General features: G+C 40.5%; 2 protein-coding genes across 2 annotated transcripts in view; both read right to left on the reverse strand.

Annotated features, from left to right (window-relative positions):
- The window catches only part of LOC128652670 (calpain-5), a 341,308-nt gene that overhangs the window by 95,655 nt on the left and 226,570 nt on the right, over window positions 1-19,083 (reverse strand). The gene's annotated exons all lie outside the window — the stretch shown is intronic.
- LOC128654659 (olfactory marker protein-like) lies at window positions 1,833-2,411 on the reverse strand. The gene has a single exon (XM_053708690.1). It carries the CDS (start codon window positions 2,383-2,385, stop codon window positions 1,918-1,920), a length of 468 nt encoding a protein of 155 aa, XP_053564665.1. The 5' UTR covers window positions 2,386-2,411; the 3' UTR covers window positions 1,833-1,917.

The raw sequence follows: 19,083 nt of genomic DNA on the forward strand, positions 1-19,083 counted from the left end.
TATGGAAAAAAATATTACACAATGTCTGATAGAATTATCTAATGCAACAAATCCAAACAATATCTAACAAAATAGGTTATCTCCACGTAAACAATTTTTAAGTAACTTTTAGATTTGGTGTCCAAGAAATATTACATGTACAGGTATTTCAACATAATGAGAGCACATTTTCCAAATGTTATCTAAAGCAGTACTGGTATATTACTTACAGGGTTAAATACAATGTTATTCGTACATCCGTATTTTAAGTTATATGATTATAAAAACTTTAAACATTTTAACATCAGACATTTGAACCAAAACCAACATGCTTTTCCTCTAATTATTTAGATGGTGAATTTTTGAATGCGCAAACCATACATCTATAGTTCAAACCTTCAGAAATTTTAATAAAATAATTCTGAATAAATAAATGGGTGCTCAACAATATATACAATTTTCGCTTTAAAAGGACACAATATTTTTGGAAACCAATTGTACAATTATAAAGGATTTTGTAAAATAAAAGGCATGCATTTTCCTTTAAAAATAAATAAATAAAATAAGATTTATTTACTTCTTTTAGATTCATTACCAGTTAAATAGCTCTGGAATAAATGTTTAATTTAAAAAAAATAATCAAATACAACTATATTTTTGGAAATGTTTACATGCCTTTAGAGAAGGACATTTAGCCATTTCCTGTGATTCAAATTAATATATTATATGTTATACTTAATTATTTATAGAATAAATATTAAAATATATTTATACAGTACAAATATACTTAACCCCAAAGTATTTACATTACTAATTACTATTGTTGAAAGATGAATAAATATATTTTTGCAACCCTAAAAATAAAGAATAAAAAGAATAATAAAAAAAAGAATAAAAACAAAAAGGAAGATTAAATAAACAATTTACCCAGATGGGAGTAAATATATAATAATAAATAAATATATATATATATATATATATATATATATATATATATATATATATATATATCTATCTCACTACAAAGTCTTAGTGACACAGTTGTACAAACAATATTCATAGATAAAATTTAACTCACTTAAAAGTGAGCACTTTTTAGAGATTTAACATTTAATGATAACCTACAGTGTTGCATGTTTACTGTGTTCTTCCAATTGTTTGTTTAGCAGCAAATTCTTACATACAGTAAGATTCCATTGAAGAGATCAGTGGAATTATAAGGTTTCCCTGTGGGCTTATTATTATCAGGTATTTGTAGAGCGCCAACAGATTCCGCAGCGCTGGGCTTAAAGGTGTCAGCATGCAACAATTTCAACAACAATTTGTTAAAACTGCTTGTTCCTCCAGGTCACAGAGGGGAAAAAAAGAGACTTGAAATAAATCTTTAATGGACTGAGGATTATTTCTTGATTACTTATGTGCATGTAATTATACGTAGGCATTTAAAAGGAAAAGGCAGATTTTAGATTGTGCTGATAGGTAGTAGTGTTTCTTTTAGTCCAAAGGCTGGCTTGTGCATCTCACCTGTAAATTTCTAATAGTTCACTTGTCCAGTAAGAAATTAGGCTTTCAGCAATATTTAATATTGAGTGGACTAGTAACTTATTTCTTTCAGGTTTTCTCTCTGATTGGTAAAAGTATAGTATTAGTTTTTCAACCCTGCAGAGCACTGTTTTACTAGTTGTCCCAGATGTTATGGTTCTCATAACAATAACCCTAGAGAAGAATGTCACTTTATGTACTAAACATGTGCGTCATTTATCAGTTGTTAAAAAGTAAATAAAAATCTATTTTTTGCTTAAGACATGGAAATGAAAAAAGAATAATAGACAAATCACTTGGAAAATCTTTTAAAGACAATATGTGTTTAATTTGGTTGAAATTCCATTGTTGATACTTTATAACACAAATCACGTATTTAAATTGGAAAGGAATGACTTAGGCTTTGAACCCAATAGAACATGTAATGTTCGATGGGTTAATACCCTCTGAGAAGGTAAAAAGGAAGTACATAACTTTACGGATTTTGGCATGCTCAGAAATCCTTTCACCAAATTCCTGGGCATCTGCTTCATAGCAATCAGCCTCATTCTCATTAGATTTGTTCCAGAATATAGCAGAGGGCTCTAGGAGCTGCCGGTTCATAAGGTTGGTGAGGTCTGGTGTCCAATGCTGTGAGGTCCCAGTTACAATGAGTTTGCCTGGTGATTGAAAGTGGACTTTCCACCAAAGGAACTTTAGCTTCTGTTTGGTAAAGTCTAATCGGTAAATGTATTCATTGGCTCTCAGTAGCTTTTCACCTTCTTGGGGCTTTTCATTCTTTTGCTGAAGGGTCTCGGCTCGTATGCGCATGCATTCTGTGAGGTGGGCATCTTCTGTAAAGTTTAATTCCAGCTCTGATGCCATCTCTCTTTAGTACTTCCTCAAGAAAGGCAAAGTCACTTCAGTGGTTAACAGAAAACTAATATCTACAAGTCAAGCTCTCTGCTCTTTACTTGCTCAACGCTAAACAGTACTAAGCAACCTAGCTCAATAATACAGCATGTTCTCCTAGGATTCGCAAGGATGCTCTCTTGACTAATTTGTAGCTTCCCATTACGTAATAACCTATGCAAATAAATCTACAGGGAGAAGGATCTATGGTGTCAGTTTCCTTAGAAACATTTTATCAAGAGAAAGAAACAGTTGTCATAATTAGCAAAAATAAGTGATGCTTATCAATATGTAGATTTTATATTATATACATATATATATATATATATATATATATATATATATATATATATATATATATACACACATACATACACACACACATACAGTATATATACATTTTTGTAAATATTTTATTATATATCTTTTCATGTGACAACACTGAAGAAATGACACTTTGCTACAATGTAAAGTAGTGAGTGTACAGTCTGCATAACAGTGTAAATTTGCTGTCCCCTCAAAATAACTTATCACACAGCCATTAATGTCCAAACCGTTGGCAACAAAAGTGAGTACACCCCTAAGTGGAAATGTCCAAATTGAGCCCAATTAGCCATTTTCCCTACCCGGTGACTCGTTAGTGTTACAAGGTCTCAGGTGTGAATGGGGAGCAGGTGTGTTAAATTTGGTGTTATCGATCTCACACTCTCTCATATTGGTCACTGGAAGTTCAACATGGCACCTCATGGCAAAGAACTCTCTGAGGATCTGAAAAAAAAGAATTGTTGCTCTACATAAAGATGGCCTAGGCTATAAGAAGATTGCCAAGACCCTGAAACTGAGCTGCAGCACAGTGAGCAAGACCATACAGCGGTTTCACAGGACAGGTTCCACTCAGAATAGGCCTCGCCATGGCCGACCAAAGAAGTTAAATGCACGTGCTCAGCGTCATATCCAAAGGTTGTCTTTCGGAAATAGACATATGAGTGCTGCCAGCATTACTGCAGAGGTTAAAGTGGTGGGGGGGTCAGCCTGTCAGTGCTCAGACCATACGCTTCACACTGCATCAAATTGGTCTGCATGGCTGTTGTCCCAGAAGGAAGCCTCTTCTAAAGATGATGCACAAGAAAGCCCGCAAACAGTTTGCTGAAGACAAGCAGACTAAGGACATGGATTACTAGAACTATGTCCTGTGGTCTGATGAGACCAAGATAAACTTATTTGGTTCAGATGGTCTCAAGCGTGTGTGGTGGCAACCAGGTGAGGAGTACAAAGACAAGTGTGTCTTGCCTACAGTCAAGCATGGTGGTGGGAGTGCTGCTGGCACTGGGGAGCTACAGTTCATTGAATGCCAACATGTACTGCGACATACTGAGGCAGAGCATAATCCCCTCCCTTCAGAGAATGGGCCGCAGGGCAGTATTCCAACATGATAAAGTACCCAAACACACCTCCAAGACAACCACTGCCTTGCTAAAGAAGCCGAGGGTAAAGGTGATGGACTGGCCAAGCATTTCTCCAGACCTAAACCCTATTGAGAATCTGTGGGGCATCCTCAAATGGAAGGTGGGGGAGCGCAAGGTCTCTAACATCCACCAGCTCTGTGATGTCGTCATGGAGTAGTGGAAGAGGACTCCAGTGGCAACCTGTGAAGCTCTGGTGAACTCAATGCCCAAGAGGGTTAAGGCAGTGCTGAAAAATAATGGTGGCCACACAACAAAATAGACACTTTGGGCCCAATTTCGACATTTCCACTTAGGGGTGTATACACTTTTGTTGCCAGCAGTTTAGACATTAATGGCTGTGTGTCGAGTTATTTTGAGGGGACAGCAGCATATTTACACTGTTATACAGGCTGTACACTCACTAAAACATAGTAGCAAAGTGTCATTCCTTCAGTGTTATCACATGAAAAGATATAATAAAATATTTACAAAAATGTGAGGGGTGTACTCACGGTTTCTTTTTTGTGTATATGCACACACACACACGCATATATACATAAACATACACATACATTGCTGCAGCTATTTGATTTGGGATTTATTTATCCTTATTTTGATCTCACTATAATAACATTTATAAATATATATTTTTCCTTTTTTACCCTATGAACCTCCTGCTAAGCATGCTATATTTTATCTTTTAGTATTGACCTACTTAACCTGAAGTTTTATGTTATTGCCTTTCATTATTGATCTATTGTAACTAGAGTACTATAGAATAGTATATTCCACATCTATCCATGGTCAAAAATATTGTTATAAATATTTACTTTATTATGGTACTTTGTGATGTAGTGGAACTGTAGAGTTAACATCATTGAAATGTGTGTGGTACTAGAAGTAAGCCAATGCACTAAAAGAGTTATAGGTAGAAACAGGGTTTTGCATTGTGGTGTATACATGAGTGCTGCATTAATCATAAAGAATCATAGGTCTGCTGTGGGGATTACATTAACCTAAATGTGTATTTGATGCTATGAGGTTTGTTCCCTTGGGAGGACTTTTTTTAGATGAAGTGGAAATGATGAAATAATTTGTAATTAGTGGATGTCAAAAATATAATCAGATGTAAATAACACACTGAAATTATTTGTTTAGTACTCATGGTTTATACAGTTCTATTGATAACTTAAATCTGTCTATACTTGAGGAGAATGTTTGTATTGATGTACAACAGTAAAAATGTTTTATATATATCAGCATACACATACTCACCAGCATGAGACCCATCCCACTTGGGCAATGGACAAAACTGACCACTTCCCAAAATGTGATATTATTCCTCTATTTCCCCAAACTCTTAGTTGAGTTTATCCTATACAGTCAACAACAGAGCAGGCAAAGATCTGGCAGTGTATTACCCAAGGGTATGAGCCAAAACAGAGAAATGCCTGTATTTTAGATGTTATCTTGGCTTTCCATGGCTAGTACTCAACAGCAAGTAAACAAATTACCAAAAAAAAACAAAATAAATAATACTACTGAAATTCAAAAGTATATTGACATACCAGAGAAGACAGAATTTTGTGACGAAATCTAGCTAAAGAAGATGGTCTAAAATTCAGTTTATAGTCTGAAAGTAAAAGTGTGAGTTTTTATTTAAATCTACTGCTTGACAGAATCAGCCTTTAGAACCCAAGCAGTGACCACTGACCAAATACAAAAGTACCCTGAGAACATCAGGGACTGTTTTGCCTTATTTATTGGACAAGGAAATGGCTTGATCCATCCAGTTGGAAACTGTGGATTAGGCTGGAGTAAGCCCTTGATGTTGCTCATGAAGAATGATGGGTGAAACTCTAATATCATGAGACTACTTGACAGATACACAGACAGCAAACACACAGGCTCTAGAGCGGTTTACTATTCATATTCTTCTTGTTAGAACAATGTATTAATGTTGTGAAAATCAAATATCTATTTTGGTAGAAATTTGTGAACTGTTCAAGAACTACCTTGTTCTATTGGAAAGCTATGTATGGCTCATCTACAAGGAGAACTTGCAGTTCTGAAGCCTTCTGGGCTGAGGTTATGGCTACAGAAAGGTGGTCTTAAGTATTTAGAACTACAAGAAAACCTCAGAATGGTTCAAGTGGAGCATCAAATATAGTTTCAAGCCTCAACAGTAGGTCCCAAGTCAGAATAACAGAATTTATGTTTACCTGATAAATTACTTTCTCCAACGGTGTGTCCGGTCCACGGCGTCATCCTTACTTGTGGGATATTCTCTTCCCCAACAGGAAATGGCAAAGAGCCCAGCAAAGCTGGTCACATGATCCCTCCTAGGCTCCGCCTACCCCAGTCATTCAACCGACGTTAAGGAGGAATATTTGCATAGGAGAAACCATATGATACCGTGGTGACTGTAGTTAAAGAAAATAAATTATCAGACCTGATTAAAAAACCAGGGCGGGCCGTGGACCGGACACACCGTTGGAGAAAGTAATTTATCAGGTAAACATAAATTCTGTTTTCTCCAACATAGGTGTGTCCGGTCCACGGCGTCATCCTTACTTGTGGGAACCAATACCAAAGCTTTAGGACACGGATGAAGGGAGGGAGCAAATCAGGTCACCTAAATGGAAGGCACCACGGCTTGCAAAACCTTTCTCCAAAAAATAGCCTCAGAAGAAGCAAAAGTATCAAACTTGTAAAATTTGGTAAAAGTGTGCAGTGAAGACCAAGTCGCTGCCCTACATATCTGATCAACAGAAGCCTCGTTCTTGAAGGCCCATTTGGAAGCCACAGCCCTAGTGGAATGAGCTGTGATTCTTTCAGGAGGCTGCCGTCCGGCAGTCTCGTAAGCCAATCTGATGATGCTTTTAATCCAAAAAGAGAGAGAGGTAGAAGTTGCTTTTTGACCTCTCCTGTAACCAGAATAAACAACAAACAAGGAAGATGTTTGTCTAAAATCCTTTGTAGCATCTAAATAGAATTTTAGAGCGCGAACAACATCCAAATTGTGCAACAAACGTTCCTTCTTCGAAACTGGTTTCGGACACAAAGAAGGCACGACTATCTCCTGGTTAATGTTTTTGTTAGAAACAACCTTTGGAAGAAAACCAGGTTTAGTACGTAAAACCACCTTATCTGCATGGAACACCAGATAAGGAGGAGAACACTGCAGAGCAGATAATTCTGAAACTTTTTTCTAGCAGAAGAAATTGCAGCCAAAAACAAAACTTTCCAAGATAATAACTTAATATCAACGGAATGTAAGGGTTCAAACGGAACCCCCTGAAGAACTGAAAGAACTAAGTTGAGACTCCAAGGAGGAGTCAAAGGTTTGTAAACAGGCTTGATTCTAACCAGAGCCTGAACAAAGGCTTGAACATCTGGCACAGCTGCCAGCTCTTTGTGAAGTAACACAGACAAGGCAGAAATCTGTCCCTTCAAGGAACTTGCAGATAATCCTTTCTCCAATCCTTCTTGAAGAAAGGATAGAATCCTAGGAATCTTTACCTTGTCCCAAGGGAATCCTTTAGATTCACACCAACAGATATATTTTTTCCATATTTTGTGGTAAATTTTTCTAGTTACAGGCTTTCTGGCCTGAACAAGAGTATCAATAACAGAATCTGAGAACCCTCGCTTCGATAAGATCAAGCGTTCAATCTCCAAGCAGTCAGCTGGAGTAGGACCAGATTCGGATGTTCGAACGGACCTTGAACAAGAAGGTCTCGTCTCAAAGGTAGCTTCCATGGTGGAGCCGATGACATATTCACCAGATCTGCCTACCAAGTCCTGCGTGGCCACGCAGGAGCTATCAAGATCACCTACGCCCTCCCCTGATTGATCCTGGCTACCAGCCTGGGGATGAGAGGAAACGGCGGGAATACATAAGCTAGGTTGAAGGTCCAAGGTGCTACTAGTGCATCTACTAGAGTCGCCTTGGGATCCCTGGATCTGGACCCGTAGCAAGGAACCTTGAAGTTCTGACGAGAGGCCATCAGATCCATGTCTGGAATGCCCCACAGTTGAGTGATTTGGGCAAAGATTTCCGGATGGAGTTCCCACACCCCCGGATGCAATGTCTGACGAATCAGAAAATCCGCTTCCCAAGTTTCCACTCCTGGGATGTGGATTGCAGACAGGTGGCAGGAGCGAGTCTCCGCCCATTGAATGATTTTGGTCACTTCTTCCATCGCCAGGGAACTCCTTGTTCCCCCCTGATGGTTGATGTACGCAACAGTCGTCATGTTGTCTGATTGAAACCGTATGAACTTGGCCCTCGCTAGCTGAGGCCAAGCCTTGAGAGCATTGAATATCGCTCTCAGTTCCAGAATATTTATCGGTAGAAGAGATTCTTCCCGAGACCAAAGACCCTGAGCTTTCAGGGATCCCCAGACCGCGCCCCAGCCCATCAGACTGGCGTCGGTCGTGACAATGACCCACTCTGGTCTGCGGGAGGTCACCCCTTGTGACAGGTTGTCCAGGGACAGCCACCAACGGAGTGAGTCTCTGGTCCTCTGATTTACTTGTATCTTCGGAGACAAGTCTGTATAGTCCCCATTCCACTGACTGAGCATACACAATTGAAATGGTCTTAGATGAATGCGCGCAAAAGGAACTATGTCCATTGCCGCTACCATCAAACCTATCACTTCCATGCACTGCGCTATGGAAGGAAGAGGAACGGAAGGAAGTATCCGACAAGAGTTTAGAAGTTTTGTTTTTCTGGTCTCTGTCAGAAAAATCCTCATTTCTAAGGAGTCTATTATTGTTCCCAAGAAGGGAACTCTTGTCGACGGAGATAGAGAACTCTTTTCCACGTTCACTTACCATCCGTGAGATCTGAGAAAGGCCAGGACTATGTCCGTGTGAGCCTTTGCTTGAGGAAGGGACGACGCTTGAATCAGAATGTCGTCCAAGTAAGGTACTACAGCAATTCCCCTTGGTCTTAGCACCGCCAGAAGGGACCCTAGTACCTTTGTGAAAATCCTTGGAACAGTGGCTAATCCGAAAGGAAGCGCCACGAACTGGTAATGCTTGTCCAGGAATGCGAACCTTAGGAACCGATGATGTTCCTTGTGGACAGGAATATGTAGATACGCATCCTTTAAATCCACCGTGGTCAAGAATTGACCTTCCTGGATGGAAGGATTGTTCGAATGGTTTCCATTTTGGACGATGGAACCTTGAGAAACTTGTTTAGGATCTTGAGATCTAAGATTGGTCTGAACGTTCCCTCTTTTTTGGGAACTACGAACAGATTGGAGTAGAACCCCATCCCTCGTTCTTTTAATGGAACAGGATGAATCACTTCCAGAAGATAACCTTGGAAGACTATTTCTAGCGCCCAAGGATCCAGAACATCTCTTGCCCAAGCCTGAGAGAAGAGAGAGAGTCTGCCCCCCACCAAATCCGGTCCCGGATCGGGGGCCCGCATCTCATGCTGTCTTGGGAGCAGTGGCAGGTTTCTTGGCCTGCTTTCCTTTGTTCCAGCCTTGCCTTGGTCTCCAGGCTGGATTGGCTTGAGAAGTATTACCCTCCTGCTTAGAGGACGTAGCACTTGGGGCTGGTCCGTTTCTGCGAAAGGGACGAAAATTAGGTTTATTTTTGGCCTTGAAAGACCTGTTCTGAGGAAGGGCGTGGCCCTTGCCCCCAGTGATCAGAGATAAACTCTTTCAAGCCAGGGCCAAACAGTGTTTTCCCCTTGAAAGGAATGTCAAACAATTTGTTCTTGGAAGACGCATCCGCTGACCAAGATTTTAACCAAAGCGCTCTGCGCGCCACAATAGCAAACCCAGAATTTTTCGCCGCTAACCTAGCCAATTGCAAGGTGGCGTCTAGGGTGAAAGAATTAGCCAATTTAAGAGCACGAATTCTGTCCATAATCTCCTCATAAGAAGAAGAATTACTAATAATCGCCTTTTCTAGCTCATCGCACCAGAAACACGCGGCTGTAGTGACAGGGACAATGCATGCAATTGGTTGTAGAAGGTAACCTTGCTGAACAAACATCTTTTTTAGCAAACCTTCTAATTTTTTATCCATAGGATCTTGGAAAGCACAACTATCTTCTATGGGTATAGTGGTGCGCTTGTTTAGAGTAGAAACCGCCCCCTCGACCTTGGGGACTGTCTGCCATAAGTCCTTTCTGGGGTCGACTATAGGAAACAATTTTTTAAATATGGGGGGAGGTACGAAAGGTACACCGGGCCTGTCCCATTCTTTATTAACAATGTACGCCACCCGCTTGAGTATAGGAAAAGCTTCGGGGGGCCCCGGGGCCTCTAGGAACTTGTCCATTTTACATAGTGTTTCTGGAATGACCAGATAATCACAATCATCCAAATTGGATAACACCTCCTTAAGCAGAGCGCGGAGATGTTCCAACTTAAATTTAACAGTAATCACATCAGGTTCAGCTTGTTGAGAAATTTTTCCTGAATCTGAAATTTCTCCCTCAGACAAAACCTCCCTGGCCCCCTCAGACTGGTGTAGGGGCCCTTCAGAAACAATATCATCAGCGTCCTCATGCTCTTCAGTATTTTCTAAAACAGAGCAGTCGCGCTTTCGCTGATAAGTGGGCATATTGACTAAAATGTTTTTGATAGAATTATCCATTACAGCCGTTAATTGTTGCATAGTAAGGAGTATTGGCGCGCTAGATGTACTAGGGGCCTCCTGTATGGGCAAAACTGGTGTAGACGAAGGAGGGGATGATGCAGTACCATGCTTACTCCCCTCACTTGAGGAATCATCTTGGGCATCATTTTTACTAAATTTTTTATGACATAAATCACATCTATTTAAATGAGAAGGAACCTTGGCTTCCCCACAGTCAGAACACAATCTATCTGGTAGTTCAGACATGTTAAACAGGCATAAACTTGATAACAAAGCACAAAAAACGTTTTAAAATAAACACACTTTATTACTGCAATTGCGAAAAAGTATGAAGGAATTGTTCAAAATTCACCAAAATTTCACCACAGTGTCTTAAAGCCTTAAAAGTATTGCACACCAAATTTGGAAGCTTTAACCCTTAAAATAACGGAACCGGAGCCGTTTTTATATTTAACCCCTTTACAGTCCCTGGAATCTGCTTTGCTGAGACCCAACCAAGCCCAAAGGGGAATACGATACCAAATAATGCCTTCAGAAAGACTTTTCTATGTATCAGAGCTCCACACACATGCAGCTGCATGTCATGCTGTTCTCAAAAACAAGTGCGCCATACCGGCGCGAAAATGAGGCTCTGACTATGATTAGGGAAAGCCCCAATAGAATAAAGTGTCTAAAACAGTGCCTGCCGATATTATTTTACAAAAAATACCCAGATTAAATGATTCCTCAAGGCTAAATATGTGTAAATATGATCGATTTAGCCCAGAAAATGTCTACAGTCTTAATAAGCCCTTGTGAAGCCCTTATTTACTGTGTGAATAAAAATGGCTTACCGGATCCCATAGGGAAAATGACAGCTTCCAGCATTACATCGTCTTGTTAGAATGTGTCATACCTCAAGCAGCAAAAGACTGCTCACTGTTCCCCCAACTGAAGTTAATTCCTCTCAACAGTCCTGTGTGGAACAGCCATGGATTTTAGTAACGGTTGCTAAAATCATTTTCCTCATACAAACAGAAATCTTCATCTCTTTTCTGTTTCAGAGTAAATAGTACATACCAGCACTATTTTAAAAATAACAAACTCTTGATTGAATAATAAAAACTACAGTTAAACACTAAAAAACTCTAAGCCATCTCCGTGGAGATGTTGCCTGTACAACGGCAAAGAGAATGACTGGGGTAGGCGGAGCCTAGGAGGGATCATGTGACCAGCTTTGCTGGGCTCTTTGCCATTTCCTGTTGGGGAAGAGAATATCCCACAAGTAAGGATGACGCCGTGGACCGGACACACCTATGTTGGAGAAAAGAGCATTTCAACCAACAACCCATTTAGTATCAGCAGTGAAAGGTTATCTGACCCTTTCAGTACTGAAGAATGAAAAGTAACATTTCTGTTGACTCACACATATGTAGCAAGAACATCTTTGTATAAGGCTACAGACAGCAGGAAATGTTTCACTGGGTTGAATAGTCAGGGTGACTACAGCAACACCTTTTTTCATTTTTGCAAGCTATTAGCTCAGGTCATATGTATCACTATTAATATTATATAGTAGAAATTTTAAACAAAAAAAGAAAAAAACAAGAACAACAAGGGATGAATGTCTTATTAGGCAATTGCCTATGGACACTTTCTCTCAGAAAGACACCTTCCTTTCAATTGATAAAACCTCAAAAAACATAATTTATACTTACCTGATAAATTTCTTTCTTTCCGGATATGGTGAATCTACAATTTCATCAATTACTAGTGGGAATATCACTCCTGGCCAGCAGGAGGCGGCAAAGAGCACCACAGCAAAGCTGTTAAGTATCACTCCCCTGCCCACAATCCCCAGTCATTCGACCAAAGGGAAATGGAAAAAAGGAATAACACAAATGTGTAGAGGTGCCTGAGGTGTGGTCAAAAATAACTGTCTTAATAAAAAAGACAGTTATACATTTTGTTTTCTTTCCTAAGATATGATGAGTCCACGACGCTATCAATTACTAGTGGGAACCAATACCCAAGCTAGAGGACACAGATGACCAGGGAGGGAGAACAAGACAGGTATACCTAAACAGAAGGCACCACCGCTCAAAGAACTTTACTGCCAAAAAAAGCCTCAGCCGAGGCAAAAAAATAAAATTTGAAAACTTTGGAAAAAGTATGCACAGAAGACCAAGTTGCAGTCTCTCAGGAGGCTGCTGACCAGCCGTCTCATAAGCCAAACAAAATACACTTCTTAACCAGAGGAAAAAAGTAGCAGAAGCTTTCTGACCCATATGCTTTCCTGAGAAGCAAATGAACAGGACAGAAGACTGGCAAATCCATAGTCGCCTGTAGGTAGATCTGTAGAGCATGCACAACCTCCAGGCCGTGCAACAAACGTTCCTTATGAGAAAAAGAATTAGGACATAACGAAGGAACAACAATTTACTGATTAATATTTCTATCTGAAACCACTTCAGGAAGAAAACCTAAATTCGTACGAAGAACCACCTTATCAACCTGAAAGATAAAATAAGGCAAATCACACTGCCAAGCTGAGAGTTAAGAAATTCTCGGAGCAGAAGAGATAGCAATAAAAAACAAAACCTTCCAAGATAATAACAAAGTTTTGCAGCAGGCTCTGTTTGAGCCATTGCTTCCATAGATATTAAGAACAAGGTTAAGGCTCGAAGGAGGAGCAACAGACTTAAATACAGGCCTGATTCCGACCAGGGCCTGATAAAATATTGCACATCTGGCACGTCCGCCAGACGCTTGTGTAGCAAAATAAACAATGCAGAAATCTGACCTTCAGAGTACTGACTGACAAACCCTTCTCCAGACCTTCCTGGAGAAAGGACAAAATCCTAGGAATCCTGACCCTACTCCAAGAGCAGCCCTTGGATTCACACCAATCTAAGATATGTATGCCATATCTTATGCTTATGATAAATCTTTCTAGTAACAGGTTTCTGAGCATGAAACATGGCCTCAATGACCGACACAGAAAAAACACGCTTAGACAAAACTAAGCATTCAAATCTCCAAGCAGTCAGCTTCAGAGAAATGAGATTTGAGTGAAGGAAGGGACCCTGAATCAGAAGGTCCTTCCTCAGAGGCAATCTCCAAGGTAGAAGAGACAACATCTCCACTAGATCTGCATACCAGATCCTGCGAGTCTACGCAGAGGCTATTAAAATGACCAAACCTCTCTCCTGTTTGATACGAGCAATGACTTGTGGAATGTGAGCCAAAACTCAGGAAACAGGTATGCCCGATAAAAGGAAGTATGACCCTGACGTGATCTGAACATGCAACCTTCTGATTTGGAGACAGACGCGCTATTGTTGCGCCACGAGATCTGACCCAGAAATCCCAAGGAACCACCAGAACATAAAATACAGCTTGCGAGCAACCCTTTAAAGTGCAAGAAGCTGCAGCTGGTTTCAAACTGCAAACCTTCAGCTTGCTAAGCAGCTAAGCTAACTATCAGGCTACTACAGCTAACTATTCTATCAGAGCGGCCTGGATCTTGAAATATACCTTGGAGGCCTGGCGTTCTGCCGAAACCCCAGCAGATCCAGCTCTGGCAACCCCCATTTGAGGGTTAACCTTGAGAACACCTCTGGATAGAGAGCCCACTCCCCGGGATAAAAAGTCTGTCCACTCAGGAAATCCACTTCCTAGTTGTCCACTCCTGGAATGTGGATGGCAGATAGACAGCATTCGTGAGCTTCCGCCCACTGAACAATCTGAACCACCTCCTTCATGGCTAAGGAACTCCGAGTTCCTCCCTGATGGTTCACGTAAGTCACTGAGGTTATGTTGTCTGACTGGAACCTGATAAACCGGGCTAAGCACAACTGAGGCCAAACCAACAGAGCATTGTAAATCTCTCAACTCCAAAATGTTTATGGGGAGATCAGACTCTTCCCAAGTCCATAGTCCCTGCACCTTTAACGACTCCCAGACTGCTCCCCAGCCCAGCAGGCTGGAGTCCATGGTCACAATCACCCAGGAAGGTCTCCAAAAGCATGTGCCCTGGGACAGATGTTCCTGAGAAAACCACCATGGAGGAGAGTCTCTAGTCGACTGATCTAGATCAATCCTCTGAGACAGACCCACAAGGACCCTGTTCCATTGTCCGAGTATGCATAACTGCAAAGCTCTCAAATGGAATCTAACAAAGCGAATGATATCCATGGAAGCGACCATCAGACCGATTACCTCCATACATTGGCCTCTATTTATCAAAGTCTGGCGGACCTGATCCGACAGTGCGGATCAGGTGTGCCAGACCTCGCTGAATACGGAGAGCAATACCCTCTCCGTATTCAGCATTGCACCAGCAGCTCACAAGAGCTGCTGGTGCAACGCCACCCCCTGCAGAATCGCGGTGTCAATCAACTCGATTGGGTTGAATTGTGGCGATGTCTGTCCGCCTGCTCAGAGCAGGCGGACAGGTTATGGAGCACCGGTCTTGATAGGCCCCATTGAGTCACTGAAGGCCAAACAATAGACTGAAGAGAGAGGCAAGAGGAAAGAATTCTGAAATATTTTCATTGATAGGGAAACTCACAGTAATTCCCCTAACCTGATCATAGCCAAAATAGACCCCTCTGGGAGACGTGGCAAGGTCAAAAGGAACTCGAAATTGCATGCCCTCCAGATCTATGATCAGCATGAACTGACCCTCTTGGACCAAAGGAAAAAAGGAACCAATGGTTTCAATTTGAAGGACATTACCCTGAGAAAAACTTGTAGAGACACTTTAGGTCTAGAAAGGTACGAAAAATTCCCTCTTTCGGAAACCACAAACAGAAATGAATAGAATCTTAGACCCAGTTTTACAGGAACTAGAACTATCACCCACACAAAAAAGAGAGGTCCCAAACATATTTCAAAAATGTCTCACTGTTATCTGGCCGGCAGATATATTTGAGAGGAGGAACCTGCCTCTGGAAGGATGATTCTATTTAGAAACCCTGAGATACCAGTTCCGCAGACTATCTGGGATATCCCATATATATTGAAGACAGAGAGATTCAGCCCCCCTCTTGTTGGATCAGGACCAAACAAGGTCTTACCCCCATAAGCTTGGCTCTCCTCCAAAAGGAGTTCCTACCAAAAAAGAATCAGACAAAGTGTTGCACCTATAAGATGCCACACTTGACACAGGCAATACCAACTTCCATGTAAGCCTACAGCTTAGTCAATTGATCCTGAAAAGAACCACTATCCTCTCTAGGGATCGTAGTTCTCTTACCCAGAGTAGAAATGGCTTTCTGTACCATGGGCAGCAAAAAGGGATAGGAAAATGCAGCAAGGCCCACCTCACAAGTTCCTTACTGCTTTAAAGCCACCACTACTCTACTGAAGAGATTAACATGGACTATAGCTAGACCCAATCCTGAACAAGGGAAAGATCAGAGTAAACCTACTCTGGCTTTCTAAAATAATAAAATCTTGCTTGAAATTCAACTTTTTCTTCAGACACCAAAACTTCACCTCCCCCATGCACCAAGGCAAAGAGAATGACTGGGGATTGTGGGTAGGTGATACTTAAATTGAAAGTAAATCCTAGCGTTTTACAAACGTTGGGATTTACTATTGAAACAAATAAAGGGCACTTTCATTAATGAAGTATAAGATACTTCATGTAGAAAGCTCCTTTATTTGATTCAATCGATCGCCGCTCTTAGCTCCTACAGCAGCGCATGGCTAAAAACATTTTTGGCTAAGAGGTGACGTTTTCACCTCTTAGCCAATAGCCGTGTGGTAAATCCGGCTCCCATGGGCACCAAGCCAGATTTACCGCACGGCTATTGGCTAAGAGGTGAAAACGTCACCTCTTAGCCACATTTTTTTATAGCCGTTGGGCTGCTGTAGGAGCTAAGAGCGGCGATCGATTGAATCAAATAAAGGAGCATTCTACATGAAATATCTTATACTTCATGAATGAAAGTGCCCTTTATTTATTTTAATAGTAAATCCTAGCGTTTGTAAAACGTTAGGATTTACTTTCACTTTAACAGCTTTGTTGTGCTTTTTGCCACCTCCTGCTGGCCAGGAGTGATATTCCGACTAGTAACTGATGACGTTGTGGACTCACCATATCTAAGGAAGGAAATACTCTCCCCTCATCATACACTATCTTAGCTTCCAATTGTCATGTGTGGTCGGGAATTGGATCCTTCCAAATTTCTCCTATTTACATCCCTTTTCTTGCAGTAACCAGTGACTACCCAAACCCAGCCTAAAATCACCTTCCAGACCTGGGGGAATCCATGAACGTCCATGGGTGGCAGCATTACCAAGCCTCACAAACCCATTAGTGTCAGTAAGCTGCACAGGTCTTACAATAAGGTAGCTGGAGGGGGGGGTAGTATTTAAACTCCTCAATCTTAGGTCCTTTATGTCATGGAAACCACTAAGACTCACTGTTTGAAAGGCAATCACCTGCTCTTTCAAATGGAATCATAGGGGTATAAAGTTTAGGCAAATAAAAAAAATTTAAAAAACTCCTACACTTTCCCACACTGTTTGAAGTCTGTGTTTTTCTAGACACTTATAACAGGTAATCAAAAAGGCCTAGAGACCCCCATTACCCCCTTTTTTTAAAGTGCAAAAGGCAACTTTAAAATAAAGCCCCAACATATTTTTTTGTTTTAATCTTTGAGGTAATATAATGTACAGACAATACAAGGTGGGTTGGTATGGCTATGAGACAATTTAGAAATTAAAGATGTTAACAATACACCCATTGAAATAATGTTAATGTTATCCTTGGGGATTTGTTAAAAATCTGGTTCGGGTGTACTGTTACTTTAAATTTGGGCTAATTAACACAGGCTGTTTTACCACCAATAAGATTGTGAGGGAGAGTATTTAAGCTCCACAGGAACATGTAGTAACTAAGTCTATGATTAAGGCTGTCAGCAGCCGAAATGCGTCAGTCTATTTGGGTTCTGTACTTCTCTATATGAGTAATAAAATAGTGTAAACCTCATTTTTCCATAGTTAAAAATCTGATGAATTTGTCATGAGTTGCCTAAGATTGTTGGGGAAGATAAGTATTGTCTCCTCTTGCTGATGCTAAATGGGGCTGATTCCGGCACACTGGAAAAAACAACGCAAAACCGAGTTTAAAGGAATGGAGGGCTAGAATGGATGATTTACTTAGGCTGGAAAGGTACCATTACCTAAAGATTAGCAAACTAGCCACACATTAAATGATGTCGCTAACTTGGGTGGGTAGGGGATTATAATTCAACTACCGACCAGGACACTTCCAAACTTATAACTGTTATAATTAATGTTACACTGATTTGTGTGTCATGTTGTTACTCTTTTCAACAATAAAGCTTGTTTGAAACTTAAAAAAAAACAAAAAAACTACGAGCTTTCAGTGGCAACCAAACTAAACACTCAAAAGGGAACGAGGAGAGGGCATCCACTTCAATTACTGATGGACATTGGACTTATGTTATACAAGAGACCCTTCCTCTCTTCCCCCATAAAAACTCTGTTAGAGAAGACATTTGCACATAGATCTCATTGTAATTGCAAAGATTAGTTGACCATGACATGTAACACCATTTTTATTTTTTTAATAAAGCTCTGATGAAATCTGATGAATTAGGTTATTCATAAAGCTTACTAATGCTAGTATCCAAATACTCAGATGCTGCAAGTGTAATAAAGTTGGTCTTCAGAGCAGTGACGTGCAGTGAGGTCAGAGGCTGGTGAGGCACTAGATATGATACGCCGGAGAAACACATGTACAGAGGGCCGCAAGTACCCCCAACAGGGCAGGTTTAAATGACAGCTGAACCAGTGCACAGGTGACATAATCAGGTGATGGGTGAGAGCAAGTTAGTAACCCCTGAGTTACTGATCAGCTGCTTACTTCACCTGTGCACTGATTCGGCTATAATGAAAACCTGGCCTGTTGGGGGTACTTGAGGACCATTGTTGAGAAACACTGCACTAAAGCACCAGCTCATCGGAAATGTATTGATTACCTGTAGAATAAAGCACACATACTCTGCTCACTGACACCCACACACACTCTGCTCACATACACACTCACACAATTCTGTGGCACAGTGCCAGTTACTAAGCAATTAGAATGATACACAATCTCTTCTCTACTCACTACTGTATTGTAAAAATATAAATAATTTACCATACAAGTTTTACACAAAGGACAAGTTATCAATACTGCCAACACAGCTGCTGCAATATGGTGTTCAAGAAATGCACGTGCACATCCCACTTAGGTATGCTCTTCAACAAAGGACACCAAAGGATACCAAAAGAATGAAGTACATAATAATAAAAGTAAAATAGAAAGTTTATTTATTTATTTTTTTGTGCAATTTCTATCTGAATGATGGAAATGTAATTATGACTTTCATGCTCCTTTCAAAAACTAATATGATTTGCTGACATGGGGCCAGTAACAGTTGATGATAATTCACAAAATATAAATAACTAGAAAAGTCTATTAAAATAGCATGCTCTACCTCAATCATGAAAGTTTAATTTTAAATGTCTCCCTTTGACTATGTGTTTAACTAGTTACTTTACAGTGGCATTATTTCAAAAAACATTTAAC

This window comes from Bombina bombina, chromosome 3 (genome assembly GCF_027579735.1).
Source record: "Bombina bombina isolate aBomBom1 chromosome 3, aBomBom1.pri, whole genome shotgun sequence".
Lineage (NCBI taxonomy): Eukaryota > Metazoa > Chordata > Amphibia > Anura > Bombinatoridae > Bombina > Bombina bombina.

Coding starts and splice junctions, on each gene's coding strand:
- LOC128654659 (XM_053708690.1), bottom strand. CDS start 2,385: ATGGCATCAGAGCTGGAATTAAACTTTACAGAAGATGCCCACCTCACA.